Genomic DNA, 27,672 nt, shown 5'->3' with positions numbered 1-27,672 from the left:
GTAAGTCAAATTTTTGCTCACCGAGAGGCCTGTTCATTATAAAACTCATTGCTGTAATTTGAGCACTTAGAGAAAGTTTCGAAATTAAAACCTGCCGCTGCCGTTGCGGTGGCTCTCGTAAAAGCGTTATTCGTCGAGCGAATGGAAGTTTTAATCCCTGGGACTAAATTGAAATTTTTATTTATTTTTTGATTACGATTTCAGCTCGAAAGATGAGAAAGTAGATAACTTCGTCGTTGTCAGAGCCCGAGGACTTCCCTGGCAATCGTCCGATCAAGACGTGGCCAAGTTCTTCCGAGGACTTAATGTCGCAAAGTGAGTACAACACATATAATATATTAATATTAAACCTTATCGCATATTCGACTCTCTTTCCTTGGCTTTCACGTGTATACCTATATACATGTACTAATTAACGCTATATAAACTTATTTACAAACAAACCAAAAAAAAAAAATCCTTACCCAATTCTTCATGCGCCCGATACTGAACTGAAACTTTTACTCTGTGCAAGCTTTACGAACGACGTCAGGAAAGGTAACGAAAGTACAATTTAAATTGCACGAAGTGCGTACTCCTTTTTTTTTTATTATGCTTCATTTATGTGCGTTTGCATCGAAATGAAAGTTGCATGCCCGCGTGTTACGTACACAACGAGTGCTATACACTAGTATAGTCGCTTCCAAGTTTCGTTGAACCTCCGCGATGAATCATTTCGATTAAATCGCATGTACAGCTTTAAAACGACGATCGTAGCACATTTCTTCGAGTTTTACACTTTATTACCATTTGAAATTCTTGAAAATCGCTCTTAAATCTTTATACTTGATGGCCCCCGACAGAGGCGGAGTGGCACTGTGTCTGAGCGCGCAAGGTCGACGCAACGGCGAGGCACTGGTCAGGTTCGTCAGCAAGGAGCACAGAGACATGGCACTCAAGCGGCACAAGCACCACATCGATCAGCGCTACATCGAGGTGTACAAGGCGTCGGGCGACGACTTCGTCTCGGTGGCGGGCGGCACCAACGGCGAGGCGCACGCCTTCCTGTCGCGCGGCGCCCAGGTCATCGTGCGCATGCGCGGCCTGCCCTACGACTGCACGGCCAAGCAGGTGCTGGACTTCTTCGCCCAGGGCCAGAAGCCGTGCCAGGTGCTCGACGGCGAGGAGGGCGTGCTGTTCGTGAAGAAGGCCGACGGCCGCGCGACCGGCGACGCGTTCGTGCTCTTCGCCAAGGAGGAGGACGCCGAGAAGGCGCTGAGCAAGCACAGGGACTGCATCGGCAGTCGCTACATCGAGCTGTTTCGCAGCACGACCGCCGAGGTGCAGCAGGTGAGCTGTCGATTCTTTACCCTTTTTTTGTTTTTTTTTTTTTGACCGAGACACGCTAATGCGGAAATTTGCGCGCAGGTCTTGAATCGAGTGAGCGACACGAAGCAATTCGAGAGGAACATATTGCCGCCGCTGCCGCCGATACTTCCGCAGCATTACATGCCCTCGGGCACGCGCAAGGACTGCGTGAGGCTGCGCGGCCTACCCTACGAAGCGGCCGTCGAACACATCCTCGAGTTCCTGGGCGAGCTGTCGAAAAACATCAAGTATCAGGGCGTTCACATGGTTTACAACGCGACGGTAAGATCTATTTTTAAATCTCGTGCCTCTTATAATTATAGTCCTGCATTAGCCGAGGAGACTCACGACGACGAATTCTCGATTCGCAGGGCCAGCCCTCGGGAGAGGCCTTCATCCAGATGAACAGCGAGGCGGCGGCGTTCGCGTGCGCCCAGCAGCGCCACCATCGCTTCATGATCTTCGGCAAGAAGCAGCGCTACATCGAGGTGTTCCAGTGCAGCGGCGAAGACATGAGCCTCGTGCTGACGAGCGCCCCTCTACCCGGTAAGGCTTTGTTATCGTCGGCGCCGCTGGGCGCGGCCGCCGTGTCGCCCCAGGCCAACGCTGCCGCGGCCGGTCTGCCCCCCCAGGTCGCGACGACCCCGCAGGTCTCGTCGCCCCCGGCCGCCTCCCCTCTCTGGGACATTCACGCGTTCATGCAGGCCCAGACGGCCCAGGTCCAAGCCCAAGCCCAGGCACAGGCCCAAGCCCAAGCCCAAGCGCAAGCTCAGGTGGCCCAGGTGGTCCAGGCCCAGGCCCAAGCTCAAGCTCAGGCCTTTAGCAGGCAGCAGGACCACCTGTGGCTGATGGCGCTCGCGCAGAACGGCTCGCACGCCAACGGACCCCACGCCGTGGCGCCGACCACGGTGCCGCCCTCCACCTCGCCCAATGCCGCCACCGCCGCCGCCAATAGCAAGGCCCTGGCGTTGCCGGGCAGCATAGTCGCGGCGGCCCCGACCCATCACCCGCAGCATCCCGCTCATCATCACCAGTTCGTGCAGGCCGCCGCCTACGCGAATCACGAGCAGCAGCAGCAGGCGGCCCATCTGCAGGCCGTGCAGGCGGCGATGCAGCAGGCCGCCGCCAATCATCATCAGCAGCCCCTGCTCTTCTTCAACGTGCCGCCGAACATGAGCCACGCGACCCGCGTCCAGCTGCTGCGCGCCCAGCAGCAGGCGGGCATGCACATGCAGGCCCACGCCAACGCCGCCGGCTACATGCAGGCGGCTGCGGCCCCGCCGGGCGCCGCGATGATGGCCGCCGCCGCAGCCGGCGTCCCGATGAATCCCGCCACCCTGATGAGCCTCAAGCGCTCCTGGGAGTCGGCCTTCCCGGCCGAGTCCGCCTCGCAAGCGCCCAAACGGGCCAGCTGGCAGAATTCCGCCGCCGCGGCTTTCCAAACTCAGGCCGGTCAGCCCCCGACGCTCGCATATCCCCCTCACTTCTTTCCGCCGATGTAGAGACCCGAGAAGCGAACTTGCCCCACGCTTGGCGCTTTCTTCTTTTTTGTCGTCCGCGTTTTTCGCGGTCGATATACCTGAATTTCAGATTAAATATTTAGTTATTTAAATGAATAATCATGTTTTTTCTATGAATTTTGAGAGTACTCTATTAAGGATTTTTAATAAAGATTTATTATAGTATAGAGAGAAGTTGGATATCGTGTCGAGTTTTGATATATGATGCAGAGTTTAATAAAGAAATCTTAGCTCTATTTATTGTAGGGAATTCAGTAACTTCTTTTGTCTCTAAAAGTTACGACTCGTGATATTTTTTCACTCTGAGTAAGATTATAATATTCCAGATATTATATGTGAGCGATACTGGTACACGCGAATAAAGACTGCTATTAAAAGATAAAAAAAAAAAAACAAACTGGTACTCGTACTCTTTTTTAGCATTTACTCTTGGATAAAAATGATTTTACATTATATCCAAACACTTCCTTTAGGCATTCCTTTGATTGAATGTAAACACACATTTGTACAATATATATTTATGTTTATAACGATGAATGTTATAAATTTGTGATCGTCCGTGAATTATTAATCCACGAATACGGATTTTGACATGTTAGTGCCGATTAAGTGCCTTTTTGCAAGTTTCAATTGTGTAGTTTCTAATGGCAGTGATAATCAATGTACTTAGGATTTCGCTTGCTCTCGACAAGCACTCCTTGTTGTTAATATATTTTTTCTACATTCTTTTACTTAGCAATTAGGAAGAAATCATTGTCTATTTTAAGAATAATCATCATTATTCTGTCTTAGAATATATTTTACATATATTATAGATATAATTGCAGCTCTTCTTGAATTCTGTAAATAATCCCAATTTTCCCGCAAGTCGTGCTCTGGGCTTCGAGGCTAATATTACAAACGAGTGATTTGTCTAGGTGCTCGCCCTTGAATTTGACCTTAGTTATACGTTAGCTTAATAAGCTAAAAAGAGGACCTAATATAAGCTCAATGGTTTAAAAAGAGCTTCAGATAATAATAAGTGTTACATTCCATAAAACTAATTAGAATTGCTTCAAGTAAAATAGTATTTTACTGCGTGTAATTGTTAATCGAGTTTAATCAACTAAATCTTCATGTTCCATCACAGTGTCTGGGCAAGCCTTAATATATACTTTTTTTCTCTGATTTGACGCGGTTTCCTGAAACAGTGACGTAAACCCAAAACTATTGTAACGATACTAATTTGAAAATTTCGCGAGAAGTTTTTGTTATACCGTTACTCTGGTGCAAGCTTTATTAGTTAAGAATGCATGACTGGTACTTGGAGGTGTGTTCATTTAAATTGTGTCTTCAACATTGAAAAGCTTAGACCCTAATAGCTATGATTTTTTTCTTTTCATGAATATACTTGTTAAAAACAATGAGGTGATAGAGTAGATGGAAAGTAAACAAAAGTTGAGTGAAAACATCACCTTGATAATATATTGTACTTATATTTTTAAAGGTTAACAGAAATATCGAGCTTTTATATTCAACAATATATCACATATACCTCTAATTTATAATTAAAAAATTAATTATAAGATAATTTATGAACAGGTAATAAACTTAACGCAACACTTGCTTTGATATTATATTTTGTGAAAATGTGGATATAGCTATGTGCGTGTAAGTGCTAAAGCAAAACCAATGAAATAACGATTATCACAGTTAATGGATCGAAATACCATATTGCTGTTGAAACGAAACGAAAATTCATTAAAACTAATTCACAAATTGGCGGTCAGTATCTAATTTGTGAGTTATTTTTTGGTAACTACTTCGCGTCAAAATGATTTTTATTACAATAAGAATCATCCATAAAAAAGGTGGCTTTCCCATTATGAAATCTGCTTTATCATTGAACATGAATTATACATTAAGTCTCCTTCCATTCTGAGAGTATGGTGAGTTCTCGTTCTTGGGTGTTGATTATGTTTTGGCTGATGTAGAACTTTTTGTTGGCTTTCGCGTTTTAGCGACAGTTTCTTGTGTCAAGACCTTAATCCCACTTTTTCACATTATTACTAATTTTTTTTTACCTCAAACCATTGCGATATTTTTTTCAAACAAAAATATTTTGTCTGGTAACATGGTGTTTTTTAACATTGGGTTAATAATGGTATATAGTCTTTTTTATATATAATATTCATTTCAGAATAGTTAAAAGTTGAAAGGCCGACACGCAAGCTTCTGTTTGTTATTTCGCGAGAGCTCATTTGGTGATCTTGAGTTGAAAAGCACCATTTATATTTGAGTAAAGGTACTTAATTATAAACGCAACAAAAATGCTTGGTGTAAAGCAGTACTTTCTTATTGTATTGGCACTACTTAATTCATTACTGTGTTTTGTATGGATAAAAAAAAAGGAATTAGAAATGATTAGAAACAAATCCGTGGCCTTTGTAATTTTCATTAATGAACAAAATTATTGAACGAGTGACAACTTGGCGTACGCGATCATGAACATATATAATTTATATATTAAGGCACGCATCAATTAAAATATAAAGTGTATAATTTTTGTGTAATGATAATTATAATCAATAATTCTTAATCATGTTTAATAAATGTACAATTGTCTTACGTGGAAACGATCTTTTTGGCTTTGCGGGTTTTTGGTGGTCTCTTATACACACAACACCTTATCCCTATAACGGTGGTCGTACTTTTTTGTTTTCTACTTTCAAGTGTCTTAATACTTATTTCGATTTCATGATAGATGGAGAAACGCAAAAAACGTATGCTGATTTGTTTATCATTATTTTCATAACTTATATAATTTTTACTTACTAACATAGCAATAAGAACTTCAATTTTTAAATATTAACATCAGAAAAATTGTTTTATTTGTTTACTCACATACGTTTTAACAGCGTTACATACTTTAATGTTATGAATTCGCTTTTTTAAATATTACGATATCTATTAATTCAATAGAACAAAATGAGGGTATAATTGAACTGCTTTGATGAAAAAGTAAGTAATCTGTAGTCATGATTAAAATACGTACTTTTCTTACTTTTTTCTCAGAGTAGTTTATTTGCATGAATAATTTTTAAAATACTTTATTTCAAGCTATGCCTGCATGTTTTTATTGTTTATAATAATATCATAATCTAAAATTACAAAAAGTACGGTCATCGATCCTTTTTACTCAAACGTGATTTCGGTACTGACCGAGTTACGTTTTAAAATTTTCAATTATTTCATTTGGTACATCAAGGTTTCTTTGGTCTTTTCTCTGTGAGTTACAACTAATAACAACATAAAATTTCAGCGGATACATCAGCTATTTTTCATACAAAAACATTTTTCATTAAAAAAAAAACTCTTTGAACTATTTATTGAAACCATGATGTGATTGATAAGTAATTCTGGGAGTTTAAAGATTCATTGTTTATTTAATTGCTCAAAATTTTCAAATTTTTCATATATTATTATACCAAGTATCACGTTTTTCACGAGATTGCCAAAGAATCCTGCTTTATTTTTCTATTCATGAGTATAATAATTTTTTATATATTCAAATGTCAAAACATGGAACTTGTCTATCATGAGTTAGGATGAATAGAATTTTTTTTGTAAATGAGCAGCAAGTTACACGTTTTTTCATGAAATTAATTTTTTCAGTTTACTTGCTAAGAAGTTAATTAAGTCGAAGAAAGAAATGGGACTTATTTGTCATTTAGTTTTATCTATCTTTTGTTTTATTGTTCATAACAACTGAGAAATGCTTCTCCTTCATCTACTTATAAATACTCAGACAGAGAAGCGTAAAATTACTTTAACTCATTTGTGTACTTCATTCGTACTCTAACGCTTGTATTTCAATTTTGCCACATGATTCTCTGCGTAATAATATATGTAGATGATCGAATCTCATTTCTACTCTTTTTTTATTCGCTTCATTGTTCATCCGTTGAAAACTGAATAAAAAAGAGTTTTTTTGCCGATGCGTATGATAAAAAAAAAAGGGAAAATACTGTATGGGCAAGTACGTATATAAATATTTATATTTGGTTGTGTACGTTATACCTGGTGATGTGGCGATCTAAGCAACATTTTATAAACGAGGCTCTTGGGCAGAATCTCATGGAGGTGGTGCGGCACATTCACACATTTATATAAACAAAAACAAAAAAAGGTATATAATTATGATGGTACAAGTGTCGATTTTGGTAGCGGGACTTCTACGTGCATATACTAACTTCTGTGCTTCCAGGTAGGCCAAGTAAATCATTATTCAATATCTGGCTGGCGCAATTGACTTGCGATTATCTGTGTATTAATTTGGTACATTGAAAAACTCTATTGGTGCTTTTTTTCATGAAATTTACACATCAAAAACAAATTTACGATATCAGATAATCGTAAGTTTATCTCCAATATGGAAAAAAACAATTGATTTAATATATGGCTAAGTTAAAAGGATAATAAAATGTGTGATGTTTTGATTTCGCGTTACAAAGATCATTAAATCCTTTTTTTTTTTGGAACATTACAATACGTTATGATTATGTGTGGGTCGCGAAATGGTTATTTTTTTTTGTAGACTCTATGTTTTTAAAACTCTCTAAACATTTTTGTACATAGGCTCTTTGCAAAGGGATGTAACGGGTTAATTTGCTTTGTAATGATGATTATTTTTTATTTCTTTGGTGTCACTGTAACATCGCGCGTCTCGAAATAACAGAAGTTGATGCATATACAAAAGTTATATAAAATCGCATAAGAAACCTGAATTCTTTTCTGCAAAGATTTGTCGTCGCGGTCAGATGATTTAAAATCTCCGATAGAAAGCCGTATCCGTAATCACGTTTTGCAATCACAATTAATTTGTACTCGAAGCGAAGAAGCGGCGAGAAAACCCAAAATTAACTCGTCTTATATTTCGATACCATAGGAAGCCCGATGATGCCGCCTCGTTTGCAGCCGGGAACGATATACCCGGCGCCGCCGCCGATGCCGGCGATGCTGCCCTGCGGACCGCCTCAGGTGCCCTACACTCCGCTGCTGTACTGGACCTATTCCTCGCCGCCGGTGAGCCCGACGAACTATTACAATCCCGCGGCCAATGTTCACGGCATCGCCACGATTCCTCAGCAGGCCACCATCGTGAGTACAGTCGATTTTAGAAATTCGACTAATCTGGATTCCTTCAATTGAGATCCTTTTTTTTCTCCAGATAGCGTCTCCGGAATGTTTGCAACTAGCGGAGCCTCGTGTCGAAGCGCTGATTCCTAGGCCCGACATGGACAAGCGAATTCATCAGATTCATCAACCGCCCTGCAGCCAGTACGTCGATCTCTTCATCATTTGAGAGACTATACGCATCCTACCATGTACGAGAAAAAAGAGAGGAGGAAAAACGAAAGAGAGAAAAACGATATATTTGCCAAAACTCTGCTTAAGTATATTTATACGAGAATGTTGAAACGTTCTCGAAAGAGTGAAAACAAAAAAAAAAAAAAAATTCAACGCCCGAAGAAAAACCGCAAAGAGGTATACGAAAAGTAGCCCGATTATCTCTTGGAGCGATGATCAACGAATGTGATGCGCGGGCGCACAATATTACTTTCTAGTCTAGACACGCGCGAGTTTTTTTCCAACTCGTTTTATTTTTTGCTATCATATCGGAACGAATGGAGTCCGAGGAAACGACACGTGCATTCCAGCTTTTTGGCAAGTTCGCGGTGATTACGAAAAGTAATCGGACGAAAAAAGGAATGATTGCACGAAAATTGACGCCTCGTCGTTACAAACATCGAATGTACATATATGAGTTTTATTTTTAAAAAAACGAGCCCTTAACTTTCATTAATGACAATTCTGTTGATTGATATTGTCCCAAGCATTTTTGGTAATAAATTAATGAATTTTTAAACGTTGGGACTCGACGAAAAATTCCGCCGAGTCCAGTTGAAAAAAAAATTTGACTTTTATATCCCTTATTTTTTTTAACAACAGATTTATATTAAATCAAAATGTGCAATATTGTGCAGTGAAGTAACTTTAGTTAACATCATCAAATTATCAAATTATATGTAGTAAGCAATGAAAATCAAGTTTCATAAACATTTTCATTTTATCGTACACTTTTTATTTACAAGTAAAAACTAACGAATGTACGTATAAATGATATAAAACCAAAGCCCTTCGCAAGTTAATATTATAAAGACGATTATAATACGTCTATTCACCACCTATTTTTAAATATTGAAATCCAAAATCGTTGACATTCCAAATTTAAAAATACTTTAATTTCTGATAATATAGAAAATCATTGAAAAGAATGAAAGAGATTTTTCTAAAACTAGCTTATGAGCGATGAGTAGAAAAAAAAACACAAATTTATTTTGTATTGGTTGCAAATCGAAAAATTAAATAAAAATTTCACTCAAGTGAAAATGTAACGTAAATAAATTTGTAAATAATATTATAAATTGAGTTGAAAGTGCTATTTATTTTAGAATTGATTTTTAAAATAAGTGAGATACTTTAAAATAACTATATAATTTTATCGTCCTGCTTTACGTCGAATAATTGTATAAAAATTACTAAATGAACTGTCGATATAAATTTGTATGAAAACGACAAATATCACGTACGTCTTCCATGGCCGGTCGCAAGCAATATTTTTAATTTTACTACTATCATAGACCAGTAAAATTAAGTTTTACTTTTACATATTATTTTAAGTCCTGCAATATTTAACTGATTAAAATAACTTCTACTTTGGGAGAAGAACAACATTTTTATCTGCAATTGACATGGAAATGATTCAAATTTTCGTTAGCGCGTTAAAAAGTGCATTCGTCAACTTAGTTATCACCCGAATAATTACAAAGAACGTTAAGAAGGTGCTTTTAACTTCTTGAATAATGACAGTCTTTACTTGCCAAATTGAAGAGCTCAGTTAATGATCTTTTCTAATTTTAGATTTGCAATTTACCAGTCAATCAAAATAATTATAGAAAAAGTATGTTTAGTTCAAAAGTATACAAGAATAAACATATCAAATGTAATCATATTGACGAGCAGATTAGCAATAACTGCTTCGTTGAAACTTATGTAATAAAAAGATCAAGAAATAAAAAAATAAAATTATATTTATTTAGAAATGTATCAATTTATATTTGTAAGTAGTATGTAATAAAATACTTTATTTGTATCATAATTTTTAACTGCGATATTGAAATGTAACTATAAGTTATGAGACCTCGTAACTAGCTTAATATTTTAAGAAATTATGCGTGCAAAAAAAGTTCATGTAAAAACTATACAAATATCACTTTAAAAAAATTATTTAAAATGTTGAACTCGTTATTACTTCGAATAAAAGAGCGAGATATTTACAGTAAATAAAATATTTGTTTTTTGTTAGATTAATTACATAGTACATATTTACTTCTAATATTAAACATAGATTGAACACTGAAGTTGATTTTTTCATTATTCATTATTGTACAAAATATTGTAGTTAAAAATTGCATTATACTTGCTTCGTCAAGTATGTCGCTTATGAAAGAAAAGAAGAAATTAACTTCATGCTTATTTGCTAGATATGAGCAGAAAGAGTGTGATGAGCTTCTGGACGAATAAAAGTTCAGATTCGTGTTACGAAAACGAAATAAATCAACATGCATAGCGGTAAGGAATTTTAGTTTACAAGATTTAAGTAAACTCTGAAATAGTGCAATTAGAAATGGCATACAAATGACAAAACACGAAAAAATTTCGTATTTTTTTTTTGTGTTAGTGTTGTTAAACAGAGTATAATATATAGTTGTACACGCGGGATGAGTTTCAATATATAAATCTGGTCCTCGCCAGAGTGCGTTGCCATCGGCGTTCGGTCAACGGTCTCGCGCTCCGAGGTGTCGCAGTCAGTTGCTATTGAGCTCCCGTCACAAGCGGTCGCTCTGTTGTATCACCATTCTCTCACCGTTGTACACCACTTGTACTCTTTAATAAATATATGTTTATATTTATACTTTGACTCCACATTACTCATTTATCAAGTGTAAAATAAGAATTTTTTGTGATGTCAAAGCATGGCTTTACGCTGAAACATTTGACTTTGACAAATTTTAATTGTAAGCCAGTTCAGTTAAATGCAATGTGCTTAATGATTAAATCGAGATGTAGTTAATATACAATTGTAATTGTTAAGCATATGAAACTTCTTTTATCTTGCGATTTCACATTTTTTTCTAGATGTATAATGACTATTTTGAAAAAAAAAGTTGAGAAAATATTGCGAGAAAATTTTGATCTTGTCATGTTAAATCGAAATTTTGAATTGTTTGCTATAAAAATTATATATTATTGTTACGTGATTTGCACGCGACAAATATTCGTTGCAATATTAATTATTATTTCGTTACATCAGTAATAAATATATATGAGAATATAATTGTTAATAATGCGTATTTTTATTCCACGCCTTTCCATGACTGTAATTGAATTTGAAAATTAATTTTCCGTTCGATGGGAGACGAAACCGCGATACTATATCGAGTATAAGCACGCGATAATGAAAAAAAAAAAAAACAACGTAAAGAAAGAGTTTTATTTTCAAAGTGCATAATCGAGCGAGCCTTGAAATTCGGTCGCGATGAAAAATGCACCGATTGCGTATAATGCCTCGGTATTAAAACTCGATAACAACGAAGATAACCCTTGGTTTCCATATCGTAATTTCGATAGCTTCGAAAAATTGTCTTTTTTACGGTAGCTTTATGCATGGTAATGTTTTTACCTCTTGTCACAGTGATGAATAACACACTGTCCACATAGGCAATTCGTTATAGTGCACCGTCACTGTGCACATAACATCGCACGATTCTCGAACTTGGAAAAAAAATAATAAAAATAAAAGTGACGCTTGAAAAACGAAGGCGGCATCGAGAGTCGTCGATGATTTTCTTCGTTCGCCGACATGTAAATCTCCCACCACGAGAAGGGGGATAAAATTACGTCAATAATAAAGCATATAATCGAGAAGATATCGTTGGTGTCCTCTACTTGGCACGAGGCCGTCGCGCATCGAACGTTTCGTGTCCCGATTTCGCTCGTTTCCGCCAAAGCTCTCTCGATCGATCATGGCCACCATCAAGTTCAAGGAGGCGTCGCCGTACACGAAGCCGAAACCCGTGCCAACGCCCGAGGATTATCTGTACTCCAAGTAAGTATTGTCAAAAAAAAAGAAAAATCGATTCTAGTGCCTAAATCGAATCGTTCGCGCAGATACGTGAACGACTGCGCGTTGAAGAGCGACGGGAAGAGACGCGATCCCGTCCTGGGCGTGGCGATATTCGGCCTCGGCCGAGCCGGCACCATACATCTCTCGAATCTCGTGAACAATCCGAGGGTGAAGCTGCTCTACGTCGTCGACGACACGGAGTCCAAGTGGAAGGACCTGAAGGAGTATTGGCGGCTGGACGACATCCCCGTTATCGGTAGCAAACAGGCCGATCGAGTTTACAACGATCCAAAGTAATACACAATGACATTAAAAACTATCAACGTACGATAACGAATCCGCTTTGAGTGCAGGGTCGACGCGGTGGTCGTCTGCTCGCCCACCTATACGCACGAGGGCATCGTGACGCGAGCCCTCGGCGCCAAGAAGGCCGTCTTCTGCGAGAAACCGATCGCCGAGGAGCCGGCGAGCACGGCCAAGTGCTACGAGGCGGCCCGTCGCGCCTCCCGCCCGCTCTTCTGCGCCTTCAATCGTCGCTTCGACCCGAGCTACCGGGACGTGTACGAGCGTCTGCGCCGTGGCGAGGTCGGCCAGGCGCACATAATGCGGCTGACGGCGCGCGACTCGCCCCTGCCCACCATCGACTATCTCAGGACCTCCGGGGGCATCTTTCACGACTGCATGGTGCATGACATCGACCTGCTCACCTGGATGCTCGGCGAGTATCCGACCAGGGTACGACGATTTGATGATGATATATACCCATTCTTATAAATGTTAGGATTTCGTACCATGATTTTTAAAAGTTAATAAAACTTTATAAGAGTTTTAATTGATATGAATTTATGTGAAACCTAATATTTGGTTTCCGACATATTCAGACGGGTAAGGAAATCGCTTATTTACTTTCAAAAAATGTTTACAAGTGTCATTCATTGTTTCAAAGAGTTATTAAACGTTGATAAAAGTTTTTCATATTTATAAGAACTTTTTGATCGGTATCCACGCTTGTTGAAAGTCATGGTGAAAAAACTTTGCGAATGACCATATGAACAATTTAGAAAAAATGGAAAAAAACTTGACACTTTTGCTAAAAAAAATTTCGGGAATTTTTAAAAACTCTTATTAACTCTTTAAAATTATTAATCAGTTGTACAAAATCCGAGCATTTTCAGGACTTTTTAAGGCTTTTTTAGACTTTATAAGACTTTCTCATGAAAAAATGTTCGTCGGAAGATCTTTGTATAAAAAACCGGATGAAATCGGTTGCCTCACAGGTCAGCGTGCACGCGAGCGCCATGATACCGGAAATCAAGGCGATCGACGACTTCGACACGGTCGCCGCTGTCTTCCACTTCCCCTCGGGCACCGTGGGGATGGTCGACCTGTCGCGCAACTCGTGCTACGGCTACGACCAGCGCGTCGAGGTGTTCGGACCCAAGGGCCTGATAGACGCCACCAACGAGCAGCCCATTCACTGCGTGACGGCCCAGCTGGGCCAGCAGGGCCAGCGCAAGCCGCCGATCTGGTACTCGTTCGCCAGCCGATTCCGCAACGCCTACGCCAGGGAGATGGAGCACTTTTTGGACGTGGCGCTGGGCAAGGCTCAGCCGCTGGTGCAGGAGAAGGAGATCATGGCCGTGTCGAAGATCGCCGACGCCTGCGAGAAATCGGCCAGGACCGGACAGTCGCAGGAGCTCGAGTGGGCCGTCAACGAGCTGCCGACTCACCGGTAGGGACGGATCCGGAGCCGACTTTTTTTCGCTTTTTCGAGCGTTTGTTTTCAACCGGAGCACAAATATAATGATATAAAGAACCTCAGGCGTTTTGTTTTTATTAATCCCTCGTAATGAATGAGCACAACACCGCAAGGATTACATACAGTTACCTTTAGATCTCAATATAGAAAAATTTGAAAAAAAAAATGTATTTATATCTATGCAAAAAAGATGTTGTGTAATTTCTAAAAAGTGATGGCAATTCAAAAGCGATTAGCCGATGAAAAATCGCAAGCTATTAAAAACCAAAAATAGACCGTAAACAAATATCAACTTCCAACGATTTCGAAAATAATTCAGACATAAAAATGAATTAAGAAAATCGTTTAATGGGAAAATTAAAAAAAAAGGGTATTCATAACATGTCTTAATTTGTTTTATTATAGTACTACAGAATGAGTGAGATTCATATGAAATTAGATTTATATACACTTCGAATTAGACAAAGTAGAATCATACCTAATTAGAGTCATTAATATATAATACACAGTATATACACCCGCGATCACACACACTGATAGTGTGTTATAAAAATGATAATTCGACTTTGATTTTTACTTGAAGTTAACTTGCATTTTTAACATTAATAAAAACCACACTAACTTATCTAATTGATGCATAACAAAATAGTTGGTTCATGAAGTTGGTAATACGAAAAAAAACAGGTCTCTAATTTTCTTAAAATTAGTAAATAATTAACTATGATCTTGAAATTACTAAGATGATTTTAACCAAACTTGCAATCATATCAAATGAAAATTAGTTATCAGCAAAACAAAGAAATACATTAGTACCATTTTGGCAAAACAGATGCACTAGCTAACAAAATCATTTGATGTAACTATTCTAATTTAACAACCGCATAAATTTTTCTGATAAACATATAAGAAATAAAAAAACTAATGGTTCCAGTAAACAACCAATATGTGATAACTACCAGGCCCATATAACCGAAATACATCAAAGTCGGAGCTAGCTCTGTTATATATAATTTTTTAAAGAAAAAATGTATTGAATATAACTGAATGTATGCAGCTGATGCTCCACCAAACGTGAAACTTCCCCACCACCATCTATGATCCTAAAATGAAGTGTCGGTGAAATAAATTATTAAATCATCAAAGCAATCTGTAAGACAATTAAAATACTTACTTCCGCAGCTAATTGGCAGTAAACCATGGTAATAGTGATTCCATAACAAGATATTACTAAGTGGATAAAAATTATGAATGGAAATCCTGAGGCATTGTATACATAGTTTTTCCATACTGAAGTCATAATGTAAGTTATATCTATCCAAGATACTGCAAAGGGTATTATACCCATGAGCAAGCTATTAACAACAGAAAATTTATTATTAGATATAATGAATAAATAATAAAAAATTTGTGATTTCTCTAACTTACCTGATTGCAAGATTCACTAACCATATGAGATTAGAAATTTTTTTTGGCTTGTGATTATTTTTAACAGTATAAAAAAAAGGTTTTTTATGATAGCCAAAGAAGTAACCTAAGTAAACTAATGGTAAAGAAATGCCAAACCAAACGCCTAGCAAAGAAATCATTGTTGAAAAAAGAACTGTTCCTGAACTGTGTTGTACCCACAAAAAAAAGTTAAGGGAAAAATATGCTCCAAATACTATGCCAGGATATAAAGTTGCAGTCTATAAATTGCATGAAAAATGTAAATGCTGATGATAGTATTTCAAATGAATTGAATAAATGGTATACAAAAAAATTACCAAAAGAGCCGATTTTTTCCACTTTTCTCCTTGCATCGTCTTATATAATCTACCTGAAAAGTATCCAGCTACTAGTCCAGAGAAACCGAAACAATAAATTGCACAAGTTCCTACAGCTTCTCTACTAGCTGATGAAAATATTCCAAGCATGAAAAAAACTATAAGATTTATTAAATTATAATTTATTTCTTATCAGAATATTTACAAATGCAGTAAATAAGTCAACTTACGGACAAGAATAAATGTCATCACAAATACTTGAATACCACTACCAATAACAGCAGCAAACAGAAGAGAGTTAGTGGGAGGTCTAAATACATCAGCATAAACAACATGGTACACCTCTGGATCTTCAATAGCTTCTTCTAATCTCGCAAGATAATCACTATCAACACCTATGCACCTTGAAATGTATTTTTCTAATGTTTTGTACAACAAAAAAGATGAGCTTCCTAGAAAGTAATATTATATTATACTCTTTTATATTATAATAATATAGGTATTGTATGATTTTCAAAGTATTAACTTACCCAAAAATAAAATTAAAAGTAGTGTCATTGTGATAGTACCATTCCAACGATTATCTGAAATAGACGTTGTAAGATAAATATCCCACCTATTAGCCCATGTAACATCAGATTCTTCCCATTCAACAGAATAGAAAAATAGAATTTTGGTTCCATTTGGATTGATGTATTGTAGACTAGCTTGTGGTGGAATATTACAAGTATCGCTGTCATAGCCTACCTGGTTATAATCTACTGACAAAGCTTCTATCTCAAAACCAACTATTCTAAATTCATTCCTAAAAACAATATAATGCATTGATGCACAAATAAAGAAAATTTAAATTTTGACAAATTTTAATTTTAGAAATTTATCAAACTTACTCTCCATGTTTATGGTAGGCTATTTTAAGTTTCAAATAATTGTTAATATAAACCTTATTTTTCTCATCAATACCACCTACATAATAACCAGGTCGTATATATGTGTCTTGCCCTTTCTTAGTTATAGTTGCTGCTATAAAATTGTCTATCGATCTTTAACATAAGAAAAATATATTAAATTGAGTATAATTTTTTTTTCTACCCTTATAAAAAAGCTTTAGATGTCTTACAAATAGATAATGTATGATTGTTGAATTCGTTCAATGACGAGTGAAGAATAACTTTCATTCCAAGTCATGGGTTCTGTTGGTGTATGACAAAGGAGTTTGCAAGATGCATTTTGTGCCATTGCAACTTTATAAGGCGTATTAACATTTCTGAAATATTCCAATAAGCATGAAAAATATTGTGAATCATGTTTTTACTATGAGATACTAAATTTTAAAAACTCACCCATTGCCTCTTAAAATTTTCCCTAAATTTTCAGATTTATACGATATGGCATCATTTTTGGGCAAACAAAAAGGTAATGAATAATATTCATAAAATATTTGTTCACGAGAACTAAACATTTTGATCCCTTCCACATCTATTTCCTGTCCCTTTATGTAGTTCACAGGAGCAACTCCTAGGGCCTGGAATGATTGAGCCTTGATGAAGAGCAATATCAAGACTGAAGTAATCCATTTCCATTTAATTCTTTCCTAAAAAAATAAATGGCCTGCTATAGTATAAGTTTGCTAATTTTGAGTTTGCACCAGTAACATTGGTACATGAAAGTATACAGCCCAACAAGTGCATAAATCGCAGCAGAAAGCATGTCTTACCATTTTGACAGAAAACTAGTGAGCTGCGCCACGCTGTCAATTTCTTCTCATTTTATCTATCGACACCTTTTCTTTTCTCTCAAGTAAAGCGAGTATGACAATGAGCTATTTCCGCTTCCAATAGATAGATATGTACAATCACCATGAAAGTCACGTTCTTAGGATTTTTATTATTAACTTTTAATGATTTTTTACAGTGTTAGCATATGATGAATAACACACGTTTGAAACTCAAGACGCTGCTGTGCTCTGGTGGCCAAAACTAGAGAACTTTGCCTAATTGAGCCATTAACCACCGCAGCGCCGCTGGGCATCGAATGTTAATTTACACGAGAACTAGATGAGCAGGGTATGGCTGACTTTACCACTAGTTCTTATGGAACGCCCATATTGTGTACTGAGAGGCGCTGCAGTATCGTATATTTCCCAATTTGGATGAACACTAGGGCGGAACGAAATAGTATATTACTGCCCTAGGCCGCGAAAAACAGAAAAGTCCCAGAGTACGTGTAATTAGTGGCCGAGGCGAAGCCGAGGCTAATAAACACGTGCTCTGGGGCTTTCTTTTTTCGCGGCATAGGCCTGTATACTATTTTTCATACACAGTGGCCCGAAAATCGCTCTTCCCGCTTTGCGCAGCGGCAGGGAAGTAGTCACTTTCGGGCCGCTGGTATGAAAAAGTAATTTATTAAAAGTTTAAGATAAAAAAAGAAAAAAGTCACGAGCTGGGCGCAAACAAATGATGTTTTCAGGTGGCGCATGAAGCCTGAAGTTCGAAATTCGTAAAAACAATATCTTTATGCTTCAGTATGAAATCTTTGCCAGATTTTTCTGTACCAAATTGACTGATTGGTCTGAAAGTTTCAAGGCTTGTTATACCCGTTTGCAGAAGTTTCTCTGTAAAATTTTAGCCCTCTAGGTGCCTTAGAAGCAAAGATATAACCATAGGAAGGTTGAAAAATCACGTTACATTAATTTTTTTTCGTTTTTTTTTTATCTTCGTACATCTGTATGTTGCGTAATTTTTTTGATATTAAGACGATCGAGTAACCAATTTTTTCGTCTCTTAAAGAAGTTTTCAACCATGTAACTTTATATAGGGTTTTTTTTATTTTTACTGAGGCTACAATATAAAACGTTCAACTTTCTGTGTCGCGCTCGAAACTACATTTCGATGCTTCCTAGCAGCAAGATGCCAGTTTACAGAGCAGAGCAGCATCATGCCAGTTCAGAATGTATTCGGCAAGATGCTACTTCGGCGCGCCGTTCGGCAAGATGCTCGTTCGTGGCCGCGTTCTGCATGATGCTACTTCGAGGCCCATATAATAAAAATGATAAAAATCAAAACTAAACTGTAGATTACACTTTGCGAAGGCAATTTAAAATTCCATAACTCTATGGAGGTGCGAATTTAACTGAAAATTAAATCGTGTACAGTTTTAAATTGTCCTCGCAAAGTGTAATCTACAGTCTAGTTTTGATTTTTATTATTTTTACTACATGGGCCTCGAAGAAGCATCATGCAGAATACGGCGCGCCGAACTAGCATCTCGCCGAATAGATTCTGAACTGGCATGATGCGGCTCTGCTCTGTGAACTGGCATCTTGCTGCTAGGAAGCATCGATTTGTTATTATTTTTTCAGTTGCTTAAGAGTTACAAACGCTAGACAAACTTGAACCCCAATGATAGTTATATATTCTTAGAGAATACAAAATTACCTTCAATTTGGTACATTTAAAAACTCTCAAAGTTCTCTAGAACAGAAGATGCAGTTGTTTGAAGGTTTACTGAAAATTCAAGATTCGATTTTAAGATGATCATACCACATCTGGTCTATGATAAATTCACAGATTTAGTACTTCATTCACAATTCCAATCAATACCCCGCGAAAAAAAAAGATCTTTTTAAGATCTTTTTAAGAACGTCTCAATTATGAGCCTCAGTGAGATGCTTTGAGATGTTTTTAAGACGCTCAATAATTGATTTTTACTGAGACGTTTCCGAGATCTTATTAAGATGTTTTTTTCTCGTCGAAAAAGACTTTAACTTGACAAAAAAAAACTGGAAATTATCTTTTTCGGCGAGAAAAAAAACATCTTAATAAGATCTCGGAAACGTCTCAGTAAAAATCAATTATTGAGCGTCTTAAAAACATCTCAAAGCATCTCACTGAGGCTCATAATTGAGACGTTCTTAAAAAGATCTTAAAAAGATCTTTTTTTTTCGCGGGACATGAAAAAAATTTGAGCTGATCCTTGCATGAAGAGCTTGCAGAAAAGTAGACTATAAAATTAACATTGAGTATTAATTAATTAGTAGTAAAGCACCACAACGACTATGAACGAAGGTGTAATGATAGCTGATAGCATGCGAGGTAAGACACAATCTTATTGCCACAATGTTTATTGAAATTAAAAAAAAATATCTCTGTAAGTATCTATACAATATTTATGATTGTCAATCGTCATATCTTCTCGCATTCGTCGCATGTTTAATCTTTACTAACTTCATGAACTGTTTTTTTTTGTTTCTGATGGAAGTACTTTGACCCCCCAAAATTCTTCTCACAATATCACCTGCGTAATCTTTGCGACCCTCATGGACTGTCCTTTGGTGGCAAAGCAAATGCGATTTATGCTCAAACTTCTTCTCGCAACTGTTGCATGCATGATCTTTGCGACCTTCGTGGACTGTTCTTTGGTAAAAGAGCAAATGACATCAATATATAAATTTTCTCTCCTATTTCTTGCATGCAAAATCTTTCTGTCATTTTTCGAATTCGAAATCTTTACGACTCTCATAATCTGTTTTATGGTTAACAAGCAAATACGATTTTTGTCCAAAATTTTTTTGACACTTGTTGCATTCTTTTCACTTCTATCCATTTTTTATGTCTAAATGAAACGACGGATACTTTTATTTGGTACCTTGGAAATTAAATAAAAAGAACTTATCTTCTGGTAAGACAACATTCGAATTAATTTGCAACAAAATTATAACAAAAAATACGCATTTTCAAAAAAAAAAAAAAAGAAACCAAATATAATCGCACGACGAGCGCCTGAAAGCCCACTCCACTCCGGCTCTCTGCGCGTTGGATGTGCAAAAGCAGATCTACGAGTAGGGGCTCGGCCGCAGTTAACCGGACACATTATAACACATGGTACGCGGTATTGGAGGTCGTCATGGTAACGGGTCGGCCGCGCGCTCCTTCAAAACACCGCGCCGTCTTTCGGACTCGCGGCCGGCACCGCCGAAGCATGTATGCGAGTTTGTTAGAGAGAACCGTTTGATATGCGCACTACTACTACTATATATGGCCGATTCTCTGTGAAATCGAATGGCCAAAAAATTTTTTTTTCTGCAAATATGAAAAACTTGCTGTTCCCGATGTCAGAAATGTCCCCAAATTTTATTAGAATTTTTGGGACCATCTATCACTCTTTTTCAGGGGCCCGAAGTTGGCCATTTTAGGGTTTTTTTGAAATTCATGAAAAATCACAAATATTAAAATAATTCCTGGATTAAAGTAGAATGATTCAAAAGTAAAAGTGCCCAGCAACTTTTTTGTTGGAAATTGTCCAAATTTTCAGAAAAAAAATATGCCAAAGTGATTGGAGCCACCCAAAGAGAGCATAGTGGGAAAACATTAAAAAAAAAACATAAAACAAGAAATCTACTCGAGTTCGAACCGGACTTTCATTTCCTAAACTATGTAAAAAGCTTCCCAAAGATGTCAACTAATGCCTGATAAAGTTTTGTAATGGGTCTTAAAGTTTAACGCAATGTAGACAACAATGTGTGGCGAAAAACATGCAAAAAAGGCCTGAAAATGGCTGTTTTTGGTGATTTTAGGCATTTTGGGCCTATTTTTGACCTTTTTTGCATGTTTTTCGCCACACATTGTTGTCTACATTGCGTTAAACTTTAAGACCCATTACAAAACTTTATCAGGCAGTAGTTGACATCTTTGGGAAGCTTTTTACATAGTTTAGGAAATGAAAGTCCGGTTCGAACTCGATTAGATTTCATCATTTATGTCCCTTTGGCAGTTTTTTTGCTTTACACTTACCTAGATTGTTCCAATCACTTTGGCATATTTTTTTTCTGAAAATTTGGACAATTTCCAACAAAAAAGTTGCTGGGCACTTTTACTTTTGAATCATTCTACTTTAATCCAGGAATTATTTTAATATTTGTGATTTTTCATGAATTTCAAAAAAACCCTAAAATGGCCAACTTCGGGCCTCTGAAAAAGAGTGATAGATGGTCCCAAAAATTCTAATAAAATTTGGGGACATTTCTGACATCGGGAACAGCAAGTTTTTCATATTTGCAGAAAAAAAAATTTTTTGGCCATTCGATTTCACAGAGAATCGGCCATATGTATATCTATGAGGGGGAGTCGAGTGCTGCGCCTGGCGAACATAGTATAGACCGTAGTGCGGTACGAGCAGCAGTGGCGCGCGTCGACGTGCCTTTTACAGGTGAGGCGGTGTGCCAGCTCGTTTCTTTGTATATAAACTTGCTCCTCTCTCTCTCTCTCTTCAAAATATATATACTAAAGCGTCTCGGGAAGGCAACCCTCTCGAGTGAACTCGAGAAAGGCCAATACACTGCAGCGGAGGTATATAATACCATGGCCGCGTGCGAATCGCTGAAGTAAAGGATTGTGTGTGTATATACGGTCACTGATACGAGATACACGTGCTCGTGTGCAGCATTCGATTTCACGTGACAACTCGGGGAATTTTTGTAAATGCGCGCGGGGTGCTCCGAAAACTGCTGGCTTCTTCGAAAACACTCTTGTCTTCGATTCTACGATTCGACGCGCCACTTGCCGCGCACGAACGCGCGTAAACAAACCGTGTTTACGTATATAAAAAAAAAAAAAAAAAAAATAACGTGTTGAATGCGTATGTATAGGTGCATCGGAAAAAGGCAGCGACATATAGGCATGTGCTCTCTCTCTCTCTCACGCTGTATTCTGCGTGCTGCTTGAAGCTGTGTACGACGTTTTCTCTTACGCAACCGCTGCGCCGATCGCGGTCGAACGTTTCTTTTCGCCTCGCGATGCGTGCGTGCATGCATGCACACATAAAAACGTAATATTATTCAACGTGTAACGCGCGAGTCATAAAACTTTGCCTCTCCGCGCGAGCCTGCCACACGTATAATACATTCACGAACGGACGCGCACTCGAAATCATGGCAAAGAGAATGAGAGAGAGAGAGAGAGAAAGAGCAGCTTCTGTTCAATGTTATTGTTACACAAGTGCACGCACAAGCGCGGCACGAGTGTCTCACACAACACACACACACTCACACACACGACGATGCAGAGGCATTACTGACCCGATAACAAACACTCTGACTTACATCTGCCGTAATATAATCCGCGACTCTTCATAATATTAGCTTTTCCGTACGTATAGCCGGTGCAGCTCCGACGTCCTACATGAAATAATATAATAGATCGTACAATATTGATCGACGCTGCTTTATCTCGGTGCTATTCGTGTATATTATATACGCACCTCCGATATCGCAATTCGAGTTTGTATCGTCGTTATCGATAGCGAGTTCAAACATCTCGTTCGACCATTGTATTATACGAGTCCACCGTTACAGACAAACACACACGCGCGCGCGTACAAATTTTGAATTTTCGAACATTGTATTCAAGCCTCGGGACGGCTCGGCGATCATCGACTTGTACCCGCAACGATATATCGCAAATTGAAAGTGCAAAAAGGGCCAATCGTTCGTACGAATACATCCCATAGAATATCATATGCGATTCTCGTCGCATCGGCTTTCCCACGCATCGTTGGTGTATATATATAAACATGCAAGGTAGGTATATATATATACGTAGGCGGCATTAGCATCCTAACGTGCATTAAAGAGTCAGCTCAGGCAGCAGCAGCAGCAGCAGCGTAAACATCGCGCGGATAGCAGTAGCTCACATATACGAATGTGTTGCGGGACTCGGAGCTGAGTCAGTATACAGCCGCTCCAAAGGATACAATATTATACCTGCCACTGCATACGGAGTCGTGATCGCGCGCGGAAAGTAAGCGTTCGCCTATTTATATACTGTGTATAATACTGCAATACATTACAGAGAGAGAGAGAGAGAGAGAGAGAGAGAGAGAGAGAGAGAGAGACGGGGCTCGTCGACTCCATAGGCCTATATCTACCTAGCACCGATATACAGAGCAAAGTCAGGCACCTTCCTTCGGAGCTATATACATATAGCTCACCTGTTATAGTTTCCCAACCTGCACGAGGCGGCGGCGTCGACGGCTCACGGCAACTGCTGCGAGGAGGAGGAGGACAGTCGGTCACGTGACTCCCCCTTCGCACTCGCTTATCCGCGTATATATGTGTGTGTGCGTGTGTGTGTGTGTGTGTGTATACGGCATCTCGACGGTACGCGCGCGGGGCCGATCGCCGAGCCGCCACCGTTGTGATATACACAAGAACTCTCGTCGCGCGACTGAGCTTCGCGCAAAGAACAACAGGCAGCAGGCGGTTTATATAGTCAGTTCGCGTTTGCCAGTCCAAGCTGGTGTACATGCTCCGTCGGTGTATACTCGCTGCGCTTGGTGCCTCTCTTTCTTCTTCGTGCAAATAGTATTACAGTATATAGTAGCGTATTCGTACAGCGGCAGTCAGTCGGTGTGCAGTGTGCAGTGCGCGGGCATATTATAAATATATATATACCTATACACACGTATACGTGTGTGTACAGTGAAAAAGAGCGAGGTATGTAGTACCACGCCAGAATAACCGCACCCAGAGCGCAGTAGTAGTGTTGTATGCGCTCGGTGCATCGAACGCGCGCGCGCGTTAGCCATTGTCCTTTTTTTTCGCTCGCTCGCTGTGTAGGCCTTTTGTTTTTTTGTGTATATACCTGCCAGCTACTTTTTTTTTTTTTTATAACTTTTTCACCTACATATTTACTCGTTTCCTCGCTGTGATTTTCGTCTATCTTTTCATTCGTTTCTGTGTATACTCGCGCGCCCTCCCCCCGCCTCTGTATGCGGTCGCGTGCAGAGTGCAATTTCTGCAAAGGTATACACGATAGTATAGAGTCAACGTATAACGCGGCACGAGATAAAAACGCGACGATTTTTCCACTCCGATGTCTCGCGCGAACTCGCCGTCGATAAAGAAACGGTTGATCACGGCGTTCGAAATTTCAAAAATCGGCTCGGCAGCTCCATCTCGTTAGCGCATCGGTCCACGCGTTTCGCACCTTTTACCTCCACCCGACGATACCCACACGTTGTATAGTGGTGTATATAGGTATATGTTGTATCGAGGCCAAAACCTGTTTTTTAGCAGGCCGAAGTTGGATTGTTGAGCCATGAGTCCCAAGCAGTAGTATGTATATAGTACTACTACTGTGCGCAGTCCCGATATACACACACGCGCGTGACGAAGAAGACGACGACCGTTGTAACTTGAAAAAAAAAGGAGTCGAGTGGTGTGCCAAAAAAATCGCGAGCCTGTATAGAAATTGACATCGGGCTTCTTGCGAAAAGTGAAATAGTTTCTTCGCTCGGCTCGATCGTTTTTTCTCTTAGTGCTGTCTAGTTCAAAACAAAAGTAAAAATCGGGCATTAACGTCTCTCTTTCTTTCTCGCGCGTGCACGTTGTCTTTTTTTTTTTTAATTTTCAAGATTTCGATGTCGATAGAAAATTGTAATTAAAATGAAAATGACGAGAAGAGTGCAACGACTCAAATTGTGAATTGAATTTCAACAGAGGCAGTGAGAAAATTCGCCAGTGTGACGCTGGGTATGAAAAAAAGTGCACGTGTGCTGTGGTGACGATCCAAGTATAGTTTCCCACCGGCCCCGCTCGCATCGCAATCGGCGATGTTCCACGATCCCGAGCGTTCGCCGTCTCACCAGCTCACGCCGACGATCCGCCTCGGGGCCGTGTGAGAGAGACGTCGACGACGATCAGCAAAGATGACTCGCAACGGAGGCTGGTCGGCGCTTCTGCTGCTGCTGCTACTGCTGCTACTGCAGTCGAGCCAGCAGCAGCAGCTCGTCGTCTCCGAGGAGGAGAACAACAGCATCACCAGCAGCAGCGGCAGCAGTGGTTCGAGCACCAGCAGTAGCAGCACCACCACCAGCACCGAATCGTCCGCCATCTACTATACCGAGCCGAATTACGCGAGCTCCAACTCGCTCGAGTCGGGTTATAGGGGCTTGACCGAGCTCGCCTTCGGCCGGGTGCTGCGTAACCAGCGGGTCCTGGAGCGCGCCAAGAGTCCCTACGTGCTGCGCCAGGACCTCGTGATCGAGGCGGACGCGCAGCTCGTGATCGAGCCCGGTGTCGAGGTGCGTTTCGCCCCGATGATCGGCATCACCGTGCGTGGTCTGCTCAAAGCCGAGGTGAGTACATGAAATTCATTATATTTCGTTATCTCCTCTTATAACTACAAATACCCATCGCCGCTTCATCGATTTACGGATTTACTATTTCGTTTTTCGTTGGGATGTTTTTCTTTTTTTTTATCTGTGTGAGTTCGAACTCGGAGTCGCTCTCTCGAGGTCGTTGAACCTTAATGCCGTTGGATCCCCGAGTTACCTGCGTATTAAAAAATTTCAAGCCCGTGTACGGCTGGTGACTCGATCGCGAATCGCGCCGATTCATACCGTACTATATTATGTCTATACTCGTGTGTGCCTTTCCTGCTTTTGTTATTTGCTGAATCGTCGAGTTCAACAGCGATGATTATTTATTTTTTATAATATAAAAAAAAACAAGCGAATAATACGCGACACAGCAGGTGACGACGAGTTATACGATTTCATTAAAAACGCAATATCTCTGTATATATTTGGTATTAATCATCGGCTAATTAAGCCAATGAGATTGACATGTATGACTGTAGCGTATAAGTCGCGATATACGATACGCGCGAAAGATTTGCGCTACGATTCGAGCTCTCCGAAGCGGCTAATGAGCAAGAGAGAGAGAGAGAGAGAGAGAAAAGAGCTGCCTACGAATCATTATTATTACTAATTTCATATTTCTCTCGACATGCTCGCGTGAATTTTTCGTGAAAATTATTAACGCGTCTTTCTAATTTCGTACAACCACGTCTTCTTTTCGTTTTTTTCACTCGCTTTTTGACGACGACAAACGGAAAAACATTAAAGCGAATACTAACTTACTTACTTGAATGGTATCTTACCGGGCGGAAGTGGCGTTTTTTTTTTTATTGGTGCACGAGAGTTCGAGTATTTAACCGACGTGCTAATTATCGCGACTAGTGCAGGCGGGATACACGTGCTGTTTTTTTTTCTTCAAACTATATAACAACTCGGAACAGTCCGAGAGAGTCGGGGGGGAAAGAATTTTCGTTCCGATCGGCCGCGGCAGCTCTCACGCTATATAGACTGCCATCGAAGACTTGCCCTTTTGCTATATAGTGCCGCTTACGATCGAGCCGAGTGTATGTGTAGTACCTATAAGTACCATACACATATATACTTGGATCGCAAAATACAATTGTACCGAGTGCGCGAATGACCGATACATTCTTTCTACTCGAGTTTATAATTCATTTGAAGTCGTTGAATTCGCCGCGCGCGCGCGAAGGTTCCTCCTCTGTCCCCCTTCGGCTTAATTAAGTGACTCTCCTCTCTAGGCTCGTTTGATGAAAAACATCTCATATATAGCTTGAGCCGTGCATGGAAAGGAAAGAAAGAAAGAAAGAAAGAAAGAAAAAATTGAATTAAACGTGCACCACGGCGTAACGTCTTTTAACCTCCTACACTCACTCGCGTACATATATATACTGCAAAGACGCGATGCAGAACGACGACGAGCTCCTTCGCGCGTCGAGTAGCTGAGAGGCTATGGGTCGATGACACCGGATCGTATACACCGTCTAAGTTGCTATACGTACACGTCTTTATACGCGCTCGTATAATAATGCTGAAAAACTGGCAAACTCGTATATTAAAATGATCCTTATGGTAGTAGACGAATTAAATAGCCGAACCAGGCGCTAAATATACCACAGTATGTCGAAACTCGGAGCGAATTATGAATTCTTTTTCGTACAAATGTTACGATACACAAGGTACATGCAAAATTCCTTTTATTTATTTCTTTTTTCGGAGGTTCATCGCCGCGAACGCAGTCGTGCGCGTTCTTTGTGTTTTCGTGCATATGCATCTCTCGATATAAGTATACGTTTACCTGGCAGCAATGACATCGTCTTCATCGTCGTCGTCCTTCTCGTCGTATTCTATATACACGCTGTTATATACACGGTCTCGCAAAAGAGAAAGGTTTCGCCG

General features: G+C 39.5%; 4 protein-coding genes across 4 annotated transcripts in view; 3 read left to right on the top strand and 1 right to left on the bottom strand.

The window, feature by feature from the left end:
- The window catches only part of LOC106657653 (RNA-binding protein fusilli), a 36,245-nt gene extending 27,849 nt beyond the window's left edge, over positions 1–8,396 (top strand). Inside the window, exons 7-12 of the mRNA XM_014379269.2 lie at positions 205–315; positions 843–1,329; positions 1,408–1,629; positions 1,719–1,893; positions 7,795–8,006; positions 8,077–8,396. Coding sequence (XP_014234755.1) covers positions 205–315; positions 843–1,329; positions 1,408–1,629; positions 1,719–1,893; positions 7,795–8,006; positions 8,077–8,211 — 1,342 coding nt within the window. The 3' untranslated portion in view covers positions 8,212–8,396. The remainder of the gene's footprint in view (positions 1–204; positions 316–842; positions 1,330–1,407; positions 1,630–1,718; positions 1,894–7,794; positions 8,007–8,076) is intronic.
- A 3,492-nt stretch (positions 8,397–11,888) lies between these two features.
- On the top strand, positions 11,889–13,917 carry LOC106657610 (myo-inositol 2-dehydrogenase-like). The gene is made up of 4 exons (XM_014379209.2): positions 11,889–12,078; positions 12,141–12,389; positions 12,450–12,831; positions 13,374–13,917. Exons 1-4 carry the CDS (start codon positions 11,996–11,998, stop codon positions 13,830–13,832), a joined length of 1,173 nt encoding a protein of 390 aa, XP_014234695.1. The 5' UTR covers positions 11,889–11,995; the 3' UTR covers positions 13,833–13,917.
- Positions 13,918–14,000: 83 nt separating this feature from the next.
- LOC106657588 (transmembrane 9 superfamily member 4-like) lies at positions 14,001–17,338 on the bottom strand. Its single transcript, XM_014379185.1, has 10 exons — positions 17,282–17,338; positions 16,962–17,212; positions 16,739–16,885; positions 16,509–16,661; positions 16,149–16,423; positions 15,849–16,070; positions 15,619–15,776; positions 15,281–15,540; positions 15,027–15,207; positions 14,001–14,955 (listed from the first exon to the last, which is right to left on the bottom strand). Exons 1-10 carry the CDS (start codon positions 17,336–17,338, stop codon positions 14,716–14,718), a joined length of 1,944 nt encoding a protein of 647 aa, XP_014234671.1. The 3' UTR covers positions 14,001–14,715.
- Positions 17,339–23,899: 6,561 nt separating this feature from the next.
- Positions 23,900–25,764, top strand: LOC111694048 (protein bark beetle-like). Its single transcript, XM_023460706.1, has 2 exons — positions 23,900–24,109; positions 25,115–25,764. Exon 2 carries the CDS (start codon positions 25,324–25,326, stop codon positions 25,762–25,764), a length of 441 nt encoding a protein of 146 aa, XP_023316474.1. The 5' UTR covers positions 23,900–24,109; positions 25,115–25,323.
- Positions 25,765–27,672: the final 1,908 nt, after the last annotated feature.

Source organism: Trichogramma pretiosum, unplaced genomic scaffold (assembly GCF_000599845.2).
Source record: "Trichogramma pretiosum strain Unisexual culture from Peru unplaced genomic scaffold, Tpre_2.0 scaffold131, whole genome shotgun sequence".
NCBI classification, from domain to species: domain Eukaryota; kingdom Metazoa; phylum Arthropoda; class Insecta; order Hymenoptera; family Trichogrammatidae; genus Trichogramma; species Trichogramma pretiosum.
The sequence above is the reverse complement of the archived record's forward strand: the minus strand, read 5'-3'. Positions and strand labels throughout refer to the sequence as shown.

Coding starts and splice junctions, on each gene's coding strand:
- LOC106657610 (XM_014379209.2), top strand. CDS start 11,996: ATGGCCACCATCAAGTTCAAGGAGGCGTCGCCGTACACGAAGCCGAAA. Junction 12,079..12,140: donor GAGGATTATCTGTACTCCAA/GTAAGTATTGTC, acceptor TCGTTCGCGCAG/ATACGTGAACGACTGCGCGT. Junction 12,390..12,449: donor CGAGTTTACAACGATCCAAA/GTAATACACAAT, acceptor CTTTGAGTGCAG/GGTCGACGCGGTGGTCGTCT.
- LOC106657588 (XM_014379185.1), bottom strand. CDS start 17,338: ATGGTAAGACATGCTTTCTGCTGCGATTTATGCACTTGTTGGGCTGTA. Junction 15,541..15,618: donor GGAAAAAATCGGCTCTTTTG/GTAATTTTTTTG, acceptor TGCAATTTATAG/ACTGCAACTTTATATCCTGG. Junction 15,208..15,280: donor TTAGTGAATCTTGCAATCAG/GTAAGTTAGAGA, acceptor TGTTGTTAATAG/CTTGCTCATGGGTATAATAC.
- LOC111694048 (XM_023460706.1), top strand. CDS start 25,324: ATGACTCGCAACGGAGGCTGGTCGGCGCTTCTGCTGCTGCTGCTACTG.